The sequence below is a fragment of the Neopelma chrysocephalum genome, unplaced genomic scaffold (genome assembly GCF_003984885.1).
Source record: "Neopelma chrysocephalum unplaced genomic scaffold, ASM398488v2 Primary Assembly neopelma1_200, whole genome shotgun sequence".
Lineage (NCBI taxonomy): Eukaryota > Metazoa > Chordata > Aves > Passeriformes > Pipridae > Neopelma > Neopelma chrysocephalum.
Window position 1 is genome coordinate 54,241 of NW_020897862.1, and position 11,274 is coordinate 65,514.

Here is an 11,274-nt window from a genome sequence, read left to right on the forward strand (position 1 = left end):
GTTGAGCTGTTCCTTTGGGATGTTCCTGAGCTCCTTTGGGATGTTCCCGAGCTCCTTTGGGATGTTCCCAAGCTCCTTGAGCCCTTTAGAACTGCAGGACCCATAATCCATCCCAAAGGATCCCCCCCAAGGGTAGATGTGCAGAGTGAACACTTGTCCACACAAACTCCTGCCTTCCAGGAGGAGCTTAGGGATCCCAAATCCCGAGTCCTTGGAGCCTTGAGGGAGGGATTGACAACCTTTGAGCAGTGGAGGGACCAGGACAAGTCTGGTCTGAACATCTGCTTGGATAAATCAGCTGTAGACACCAGATCAGTGATTATGGGGTCAGAACCACCTTGGGGTGAGGGGTGGAGGGGGAAGGGATGGGTGGAACTGCATGGAAGTGGGGTGGTGTTGTATCCCTCATGGCAGCACCTGGAACCCACATGGAGAAGCCCTGGAGCAGCTGCCAGCCACAAAGAGCTCAGGAAAACTTCACCACCCCACAGCTCCTGCAGCCCCTCACCCAGCTCAGGTTGGCAGTGAGGGCACTGCCCTATAACACCCCACAGCTCCTGGAGGGACAGTGAGGACACTGCCCTATAACACCCCACAGCTCCTGCAGCCCCTGACCCAGCTCAGACTGGGACAGTGAGGACACCACCCCTCACCCTGGCCTAGAACCCCAGAGTGGCTGGTGGGTCAGAGACCCCCCTGGAGCAGATAAACCCAAAGGTGTGTGTTTGCAACGTGGCCCTGCTTCTGGACATTAAGAACTGGTCTTCCACAGGATCCCAGTGGTAGCTCAATAATCTGTCTCTCCCTCTTCCTCCTCCTCTCTTCTTTCTCCCTTTGCTTCTCCTTCTTTGCTCCTTTCTTAATGCTTTATGTGGCTTGGAGCTGGAGGGATTAAATCTTGACTTAAGTGTTGTGGATCAATTGGATCTTGACTTAAGTGTTGTGGATTAATATGTGCTGAGTTGATAATGTAGAAGAACATTTTTCTAGCTTTTTAAACCTTTGCCAAGTGCCCTTATTTTCTCCCCTAAATTAATAAAGGTACCACTTGGAACAAGCCCGTGGCTTATTCTCTTAATGCCATCTCAAGGTATTAAAGAACCCTATATATTAAATATATATGTATATAATAATAGACATAAATATATATTAAATAAAACTCCTGGCTGAGCCTGTGAGCCCACAGCTCCAGAGCTGGAGTGTCCCAGGGCACTGCCACAGCCCTGGGAAGGGGGGTGACCTCCTTCCAAGGTGTCCCGAGGTCTCCGTGTCAGGAGAGCACCACAACCTGTGAGAACTTGGAATTTTCACCAGAAGTCTGGGTTGTTTCTCTCCTTTTGTGGAGCAATTCCTTCCCTTTCTGACTTGGCCTTGGGTGGCTCCTTCCCCCCTTGGAAGCAGCAGGATGAGAGCTGAGAGCTGATGCCTGTGCCCAGCCCCTCCTGCTCCTTCCTTCCAGGCTTATCCTGGAATGGCAGCACAAGGAGCAGTTCAGTAGGAATTCTGCATTTAGTTGTGAGTCCTGGCTTGGTTTTAACTCGTGGTTTGTCCATGTTCAGATCACCAGTTTAGAAACAGAGTTGCTCGAGGTGCAGAAGAACAAAAGTGAGATGGACAGGAAGGAGCAGGCGGCGTCTGGAGCGCAGGAGATGCAGGAGGTGAGAGCTTTCCCTTGGGAAATCAACTGTTTTGTTTGGGGATGTCTTAGGGAACATCTTCAATGAGCATCTCAAGTGACCCTCTCCTGGGGATGCTCTTTATCAGCGTCTCCTGGGAATTTGGAGTCCCTCAGCTCATGGAGACAGAGGGATGTTTTCGGAAGAGAGGAGCCAACGTGCCAAAGTGATCTTCATGAAAAGTCATCTCCCTTGGGAGCTGGTCTGGCCTTCAGCTCTGCAAGCTGAGGAGTTTGTTGTAAGGGTGAAGGTGTTACCTGTGTGAAGGTTCTCAGTTCTTGTTCAGGGTTCAGTGAAACCAAGGGGTCTGTAGGTACATTTAAAGCTGCTCCCCAGCAGGTCCATTTGGATTGACAGGAAGCTGAACATGAGCCAGAGTGTGCCCAGGTAGCCAAGAAGGCCAATGGATCCTGGCCTGGATCAGGAACAGTGTGGCCAACAGGTCCAAGGAAGTGATTCTTCCCCTGGACTCAGCACTGGTGAGGCCACCCCTGGAGTGCTGTGTCCAGTTCTGGGCCCCTCAGTTCAGGAAGGACATGGAGGGGCTGGAGCAGGTCCAGAGGAGAGCAACAAAACTGGTAAAGGGACTCAAGCATAAGTCCTATGAGGAGAGGCTGAGGGAGCTGGGGCTGTTCAGCCTGGAGAAGAGGAGGCTCAGGGGAGACCTCCTCACTCTCTGCAACTCCCTGACAGGAGGGGGGAGCCAGGTGGGGGTTGGTCTCTTTTCCCAGACAACTTTCAGCAAGACAAGAGGGCTCGGTCTTAAGCTGTGCCAGGGGAGGTTTAGGTTGGATATTAGGAAGAAATTCTTTCCAGAGAGGGTGCTCAGCCATTGGAATGGGCTGCCCAGGGAAGTGGTGGATTCTCCGTCCCTGGAGGTTTTTAAGATAAGACTGGATGTGGCATCAGTGCCATGGGCTGGGAACCGCAGCGGGGTTGGATCAAGGGTTGGACTTGATGATCTCGGAGATCCCTTCCAACCCAGCTGATTCTGTGATTCTGTGATTCCCAACGACTGGATCTTCCTGATGTTTCAGCTAGACAGAGCTTCTTACAGGTGGGAGAGGACCTTCCCAAGGTATCTTGGTCAGTAGAGGCTCCAGGCCTTTGGGGAGGTCCTGCCAGCCCTGGCTATGAGGTGCAGGAATCCCCCTGGAAATTTTTGAGAGCCTTTTTTCTCCTTTCTGTGTTTCCTAGAAGACACATTTCCTGCAATTTGTTTCTCTTTGGGTAGAATAAAGGATGCTGGAGAAGAGACTCCTAATGTTTCTTATTCCAGATGTTGGAAAGCTGTCAGGAAACCATAGACAAGTTGGGAAATCATCTGGTAGAGCGGAGGGAGAGGAGGAGGCAACTTGTATCTGAGCTTGAGCTGCTGAGAGAGGATCTGAAGGCTGAGAAGGGGGTCCTGGGCAGCCAGGTATGTGGGACTCCCTGAACAAGCCAGTTCCCTTTGGATGCTCCATAAAATCCAGCAGTTCCCCCCCAAGCACGTGATCTGACTTGGTGCTTTTCTCCTGTTTGAAACCTTTGGCAGAGGGTTTTTTCAATCCATCTGTTTTCGTGATACTGTCTCTAACTCCATAATTTGTTTTTCCCTTCAGTGGATCTAATCCCAAACCAATAATTCCAACTTTGCAGCCAAACCCGGAATTCTCTGGGGGGCAGAGTGGGAATTTTCAGACTCGGGTGTTTATTGCAGGAGTCAGAACACCCCAGAGCCACAGGAGGTGACATGAACATCCTGCTGGGATCCCAGAGCTCCTGGGATGTTCCCCAGGGACCTCAGCACATTTTGCTTGAGACAGTTTAATTGCTAAATGGACTCCTGGGGTATTCTCCCTGCTGGGAATGTTGCTGGAGCTCTTGGCTTCCAGCTGGGCCACAGAGGAGAGACAGTTTGTGCTGCCAGCAAAGTTGCCCAAGGGCTGGACAAGGGCTGGAAATCAGGCTAAAAATCCAGAAGAGCTGCAGATCCACAGCCTGGATCAGGCAGACCTGAGGGAAACTGGAAAAGGGGGGGGTTCCATCTGGGATAAATCCCACGTTTTAGCTCTGAGAGGCCTTAAATCAGCTCTGAGTCCAGTCCTTGAATGCAAGTGAAAACCCATGGAATTCCTGAGCTGTTGGCACAAGTCCAGAGACACAGGAGTTGCTGGAGGAACAGTGGCATCTACAGGCCAGGGCTTTGTCCTGCTGCAACAACTCCCCACTGCCAGCTGGGGTGGGAATCAGGCCTGCAAAGCTCTGGATACAAACCAGTGCTGGTGGGAGGGTGGGTGAGGAAAGGGCTGGAAAGGAATTGTGTGATCTGGGGGATGCTGGGGGGAAATGGGAAGAGTCCTTTTTTAACCCTTGCATCCCAATAGTTCAACCTACTCATGGACCATTGGATCAAAATCATCCATCCCTGGAAGTCTGATTGGAATTCCACCACCAGCTGCTGGTGGCTTTGCCAGAGGAGGGACTGTTTTTCCACCCAAGGGATCATGGGGTGAAATGCAGAGCTCTGTGTTAGACTTTAGCACAGAGACCCTTTTTTGGTGGCATTTCTGGCTTCCCACATGGGCTCATTCCCTTTGGATGGAGCAGCTGGATTGGGATGAATTGTTTCCCAACAGTGCTGGAAATGAGCTTGGCGTGAAATCATTGGGACCTCTCAGCTGGAATTATCTCGTTTTCACGAGGTTTTTTGGACATTTGAGAGGAGAAAACTTTTCCTGAGCTTGTCCTTGTGTTTCATCCACTGACTCCTGCTGTTTCCTCTGCAGGGGTTTCCTGACTCCCAGTTGGAGCTTCCAAGCCACAGTAACACCTCCCCTGGTCTCCAGAGAACATCAGCCAGCAGGGATCTCGTGGCTGTGTCCCATGAGAAGCACAAGGACAGTGCTTTGTTAGACCCAGAGGTGAGGCATGGAAAGAAATCCTGGTTGTCCTGGGGCCTGGAGCAGACAGGAGCTGCTGGGGCTCAGATCTGAGTGGATTCACCCTGGTGGAGATGAGACCACCTAGAATTGAACTTCCAGTGCTCAGGAAGAGCTACTGGTGAAAAACCTGCAGGAATCAATGTTTTTGCTGGTGTTTAGTGGGGAGAACAGTGTCTGAAGGATTTGGGTTCACCACTGGAGATATTAGTCCAGGCAGGTTCAGGTTCTGATCCAGCTTGGGAATTACTGTATCCTGACACATTCCTGCTCTTTTGCCCCTTTTATTTTCTTTTTGTTCATCCTGGTGAAGATAAGACCACCTAGAATTGAACTTCCAGTGCTCAGGAAGAGCTACTGGTTAAAAATGTTTAGGAATCAACATTGTTGCTGGTGTTTAGTGGGGAAAACAGTGACTGTGTCTGATGGATTTGGGTTCACCAGTGGAGATATTAGTGCAGGCAGGTTCAGGTTCTGATCCAGCCTGGGAATTCCTGTATCCTGACACGTTCCTGCTTTCCTGCCCCTTTTATTTTCTTGTTGTCTTCTCTTCCAGTCTCACGTTTGGGGGCAGTTTTGTCTGGTGTTCCAGCGTTGGGTGATGTTGGGGGTGGAGAGCAGCCACCCCTGGAGAGGATTTTGGGTAGTCTGGGCAGGGGATCTCTCTGGGATCCAGCTGAATCCACACCTTTCCCAAGAGCTGCTGGTTTTGTCAAGAGATTTGGCACATAAAAATCCCTGGGAGCTGCAGATGGGCCACAGTGGGATGAAATCAAATAAAGAACCATGACTTGGTGGTGGTTCACACACAGCTCCTGCCCCTGCAGGAGGAAGGACTCCAAGAACTGGGATAATTTAACCACAGAATCACAAACTGTGTCTTGCTGGAGCCCCCAGATTGCCTTCCACTGGCTCAAAAGATTTCCATCAGAGCAGAGGAAATCCAAGTCCTGGTGTTTTCTGACCTTACAGGCCTCTGAAATCCTACAAGACAGAGAACAGAGTCACAGAGTGGAGCAGACACAGGAAGATCCCCATGGAGATGCAAAGACCTACGAGGAACAGATGGCTAAAGTTGTGTTTTTGGAAGAACAGATCAAAAGCCTGAGGGAGGAACAAGAGCTGCTCTGGTAAACCTTCCCAAGGCCTGTGGTATTTTCTGCTCCTTGTCTTTGCTGACTTAATTTCTGAGTCTTTTCTGACTCCCTGTCCTGGCGAGAACAGGCTCAGCAGCTTTGTGTCCTTGTGGGATCAGTGTCTGATTTTGGGGAACTCCTTCAATGACACCAGGATCAGCCAGGAGCAAACCTTTCTTCTGCAGCTATTGCAGATTCTGAGCAGACTAAACGAGAGCTGTCCTTAGGGAAGAGGATTTTTCCCTTGGAGTCAGGTGGTGTTTGGAATAAGAGGGTCCAAATACTTGGACTTAGTCCAAATATTTGGACGAAGGGGGTCCCAAAAAAAGCTCCAATCGTGGGTTTGGGCTCCTCAGGGCCAACGGCTGCCAGCAGTGGTGGTCCTCATGCTGATGTGGATTTTGGGAGTCCTTGGAATTCAGGTGTCCTTGGAAGGCAGGTGTCACCAGGTGTTGATGTGACTCCCCTTTTTGAGTAGATCAACAGAAGTTTGGAGCTGGAGCATCCGGGCTCCTTAGTAAGGAAAAGCTTGGATTAGATCCAGGATGGTTCCAGTCAGCAAGATCAGCGAGTCCAACCATTCCCCCATCACTGCCAGGGCCACCACTAACCCATGTCCCCAAGGGCCACACCCACAGTCACTGAACACTCCCAGGGATGGTGATTCCAGCGCTGATTCCAGCCTGTGCCAGTGCCTGAACATGTAGGCCATGGAATCATGGAATGGTTTGGGTTGGAAGGGACATTAAAGCTCATCTCATTCCACCCCCATCCATGAGCAGGGACACCTTCCATTATCCCAGGTTGCTCCAAGCCCCGTCCAACCTGACCTTGGACACTTCCAAGGATGGGAAATCCATAAATTCTCTGGGAAATCCACTTCAGTCTCACACTACCCTCACAGGGAAGAATCTATCCGTAATATCCCATCTAAACTGGCACAGGGAATCCTGGAATGGTTTGGGATGGAAGGGACCTTTAAAATCACCCAGACCTTGGGCAGAGACACCTTCCACTATCCCAGGCTGCTCCAAGACCTGTCCAGCCTGTCCTTGGACACTTCCAGGGATGGGGCAGCCCCAACTTTGAGTTTGGATGGAGATAATGGAGACAGTTTGGGTGAAGGTGAGTCAGACAGGGACTGGGAGACCTGAGCCCCTCCTTTCAGTGCTTCCCTGCATCTTTGGAGCAGGGAGCAGCTCCTGTCCCGTGCAGGGTTCCCTTGGCCACTCTGTGACCTCCTCCCAGGGAGGGCTGAGCCTCTGGACACACGTGGTTTTGTGGGACAGTGTCCCAAGGAGACTGACCCTTGCCCAGAACTGCTGCACGCAGGATTAAATCCCCTTTGGAGCCTCCCGAGGCACTTGAGCCTTCACTGGACTCTCACATCCCAAGTTTTTCCCTTTTACGGGTGTTTTCCCTGGGATATGTGTAGTCATCCCTCTCCTTTACTATTTCCCCTTCAAGCTCTGAATTACTAGAGAGCAACAAGAAGAAGGAAGAGCTGGAAAAGCAGCTCAAAGAGAGCAATGAAGAGAAAAGGATGTTGCTGGAAGAGATTTCCCAGCTCAAGCACAACATCCGGAGCGCCCGGGAACAGGGAGACACCGGAGAGACCTGGAGGATGAGCCCGGGCTTGGAGCAAAGGGAGAGCAGGTTCCTGCCATGGCAGAGCTCAGCAGGCAGTTTAGATGGGAGCCTTAAACAGGTATGGGCAGCTTTGCCATCTGCACCCTGATTTTGGTCACTAATTGGTTGGGAAAACCTAATTAAAGTGGGCTGGAAGACAGTCCAGCCCTTGGAAATCAGGGATGGCTTTGTTTCCTTGTGTGGTGCTTTACATGTGGTGGGAACTTGGATAAAGTCAGTGGACATGGCAGAAATAAGGGATTTAAATGGTATTTGTTCCCCTTTCTTACCTTGTGACCTGGAAGAGAAAGGCAGGAGCAGGAATCCCTGCCAGGAGGGGTGGGAATGATGGGGGAACCCAGGATGGGGAGGCTGAGGAGGAAAAGGATCCTGTGTGAGGGTTTGGATGGGAAGAGAGGACTGGGTGACCTGTGGGCAGGAGTGGGAGTGGAAAGGAGAGGACTGGAGTTGTGCTGGATCCAAGAAGCAACAAATCCCTACAGGTGGAGCAGAGCAGGACACAAGGGAATGCTGGAAAGGATCCTGATAGAAGTAGATGAGGGGGAAAAAAACCCACAAAACCTCGTGGATCTCGAGGACAACTGCCACTGCCAGACCCCACAGTGCTGGATCAAGACCTTTCCCAGCTTGGGGAGTTATCTGGGGGTGTATTTAAGAAGGGAAGCTTCGTCTTCAGTGGATTCCCTCTGGTCCCAAGAGCAGAGGGAGAGGATGCACAGTGGGAATTCAGATCCAGATGTGGCAGGAAGCGATGCTGGGAAGAAAGGCTTTGGTACAACCCAAGCAGAGCTTTTGGTCTGTGTGCCAGACCCTTGCAGGAAGGTGGGTGGTCCAAGGAGCTCCAAAAGCCACCCCAGACCGTCAGTGACTCCTCAGGGTGTCGGGGCTGTCACAGTGTTCCTGCACTGCTGCCAGGAGTCCCCGTGTTCCTGTTCCCTCTTGGAGCTGGGCTGGATGTGCTGCTCCTGCTTGGTCGCCTCAGTGAGATCCTGACACAAGAGTTCAGAGTAACCTGGTGGCTTTCTTTGGTTGGAAAGGGTCATTTTAACAGGAGTTTGTTCCCTCATATGGGTTTTCACACGTTCTCCCTCGACCCCGGGAGTCGTGTTGGCTTCTCTGAGGGGATGGACAGAACCGTGGAATCACTGAGCTTGGAAAAGCCCTCTGAGATCATAACCCAGCACTGCCACGTTCACCACAAACCACATCCCCAAGTGCCACATCCACATGGCTTTTCAACCCTTCCAGGGACACTGTGTGGGGGCAGAGGAATGCCAGGCTTTGCCCATCTTCCTGCTTAAATGCCTTTCAATACCTCCCTTACTGACAGCCTTTATCCCTCCCTGGAGCTGGTGTCCGTGTGAGCCGTGTTGTTGTGCTGTTCCCTCAGGGTCTGTCTGAGGAGAAGTTCCAGCAGCAGGAGGAGAAGCTGCAGCAGCTGCGCCAGGACCTGCGGCGGGTGCAGAACTTGTGCAGCTCCGCCGAGAGGGAGCTGAGGTACGAGAGGGAGAAGAACGCAGAGCTCCAGAAACAGAACCTGCTGCTCCAGCAGGAATGCACCAAGGTAGGGACAGAGCCAGGCCTCTCAGCTCCGTGGGAATTATGGCCCTTCTGCTGTGGAAACAGGATGGGAGAGCTGGGGGGGTTCACCTGGAGAAGAAAAGTTCCAGGGAGACCTGAGAGCCCCTTCCAGGGCCTAAAGGGGCTCCAGCAGAGTTGGAGAGGGACTGGGACAAAGGATGGAGGACAAGGGGCAATTGCTTCCCACTGCCAGAGGGCAGGGTTAGATGGGGTATTGGGAAGGAATTCTTGGCTGGGAGGGTGGGGAGGCCCTGGCACAGGTTGCCCAGAGAAGCTGTAGCTGCCCCATCCCTGGAATTGTCCAAGGCCAGGTTGGACAGGGCTTGGAGCAACCTGGGCTGGTGGAAGGTGTCCCTGCCTGTGGCAGGGGGTGGAAATAGATCATCTTTAAGATCTAGTGGAAGGTGTCCCTGCCCATGGAATGAGGTTGAGCTTTAAGGTCCCTTCCAACCGAAACCCCTCTGGAATTCCATGAGAAATTTCCCCACCTCCAGATAAAACCTGCTGCACTTCCTCCCTGATCCCTCTTTTGCTCCCAGTCCCCTTTCCTACCCAAGCCATTCCAGCTGATCTTTGCTGAAGTACAAACTCCTTTTCTTCTTTGCATACTCAGGTCAAAGCTGAGCTGAAACAGGCCCGGGCCAAACTGTCAGACTCCACGGAAACCTGCTCATCCCTGTCAGCACAGTGGGAGAGGAGCCAGCAGAAGGTCAGGGAGCTGGAGCAGAAGCTCTCCAAGTGCTCCCAGGCTGACAAGCTCCACAGCAGCCTGAGGGACAGGCTGGCCCAGGAAAAATCCAGGGCAGGAGAAGCCCAGAAAAAGGTGAATGTGAGCTGGGGAACAGGAGGGGTGTGTTTGGCAGGAGCAGCTCAGGAATTGGTTCCCCAGAGTCCATTTTGGGATCACTCAGATAAATATTGTAGAAAGAAAGTCGGTTGTTAGTGAGAAGGGAACAGAAGCCAAGTGTGATGGCTTAGTATCCCTGAAATGCTGGGACTGGGACTGGCAGGCACAGGGAGCCTCAATCCTGTTCTTGCCAAGCAGATTTCCTGCTGTTCACTGGCTGGAAATTTCCAAAACCTTGTGTTTCCCATGGCACTGATTCTGCTGTGCTCCTGCAGGAATCTCTGGAGTCAGTTTTGAAGTTTACAGGATCAAATTGGGTCCCAAAAGAATTGTTGCCAATTCATGACACACTCTCTGATCCAAGATCCAAAATCTACTTGGCCATTCCAGTTTTGCTTTCCTTGGACTTTGACTCAAAACAAGGAAAACTTTCCTTCCCAAGTCCCGAACATGGAGGGATCGAAGCGACCTGGTGCAGACACTGGTTTATACGTTCAGAAATTTAGTCCATGTCCATTTTCCTCCAAGATTTCAAAGCTCCAGCAGAAGCTGAAGGATTCCCAGCACCAGCTCCTGCTGGCAGAGGCCCGTGTTTCTGACAAGAAGCTGCTGGAGGAGGAGCTGAAGGAGGCCCGGGAGAACGAAGCTCGAGTGCAGCGGGAGCTCCACGAGGGGCAGCTGAAGAGGTACTTGAGCTGTCCTGCCAGTCCATGGGAGGGATAAGGGAATCCCAAACCCACTGGCCTGACCTCCCCTTTGGATCTGCCACATCCCTGGCAGAGCTCCAGGGATTCCCTCTTGGAGATTTAAAAAATTGTTGGAGACTTCAGCTGCCAGCGCAGTGATACCAACAGCCCCTTCCTGTGGGGCTGGGATGATGATCCCAGTGCATTATCCACTCTTTTTCATGTCATTGGGACATGGTGTCACGACCCAGAAGGGGAGAGTAACCCAGATTCTGGTTAATAAATCCCTTGGGGTGGATTAGAGTGAAAGGACACTGAATAATCAGTGTTTTTAAACATAAAATATATATGTAGGGTTTATTTTAGAACAATTTTATTTCAAAGGTAAACAGGTGTATTGCTGTTTTGGGTGTTATTATTTATAGTAATACAGCAATATTAAAGCATCTCTAGCAACCTTAAAGCATAAAAATAACACTTAAGGAAATGCATAAGGCAAGGAAGAGAAAGAAAGGATAAAGGTGGAAAGCTGTTTATAGTCACTGCCTGCTGGATCCAGAGATGAAACTTGGGAGTTGCAGCTTCCATGTCTGTTGGTCTGTTGGTTGGGAAGCCCCCCACAAAATTATATTATATTCTTCCAGCTCAGGTGGGAATGCCTTGTACTTCCTCAGGGAGTTTTACCATGGATCCTGGGGAGTTTTACCATGGATCATGGAGAGTTTTGCCATGGATCCTGGGGAGTTTTACCATGGATCATGGGGAGTTTTACCA

The 11,274-nt window shown here is 51.3% G+C and overlaps 1 protein-coding gene across 1 annotated transcript in view; it reads left to right on the plus strand.

The window, feature by feature from the left end:
- Positions 1-11,274, plus strand: part of CCDC30 (coiled-coil domain containing 30) — a 37,172-nt gene that overhangs the window by 18,899 nt on the left and 6,999 nt on the right. Inside the window, exons 8-15 of the mRNA XM_027702923.1 lie at positions 1,560-1,658; positions 2,956-3,096; positions 4,448-4,582; positions 5,573-5,730; positions 7,204-7,444; positions 8,777-8,950; positions 9,581-9,790; positions 10,343-10,500. Of these exons, the coding sequence (XP_027558724.1) occupies positions 1,560-1,658; positions 2,956-3,096; positions 4,448-4,582; positions 5,573-5,730; positions 7,204-7,444; positions 8,777-8,950; positions 9,581-9,790; positions 10,343-10,500 (1,316 nt within the window). The remainder of the gene's footprint in view (positions 1-1,559; positions 1,659-2,955; positions 3,097-4,447; positions 4,583-5,572; positions 5,731-7,203; positions 7,445-8,776; positions 8,951-9,580; positions 9,791-10,342; positions 10,501-11,274) is intronic.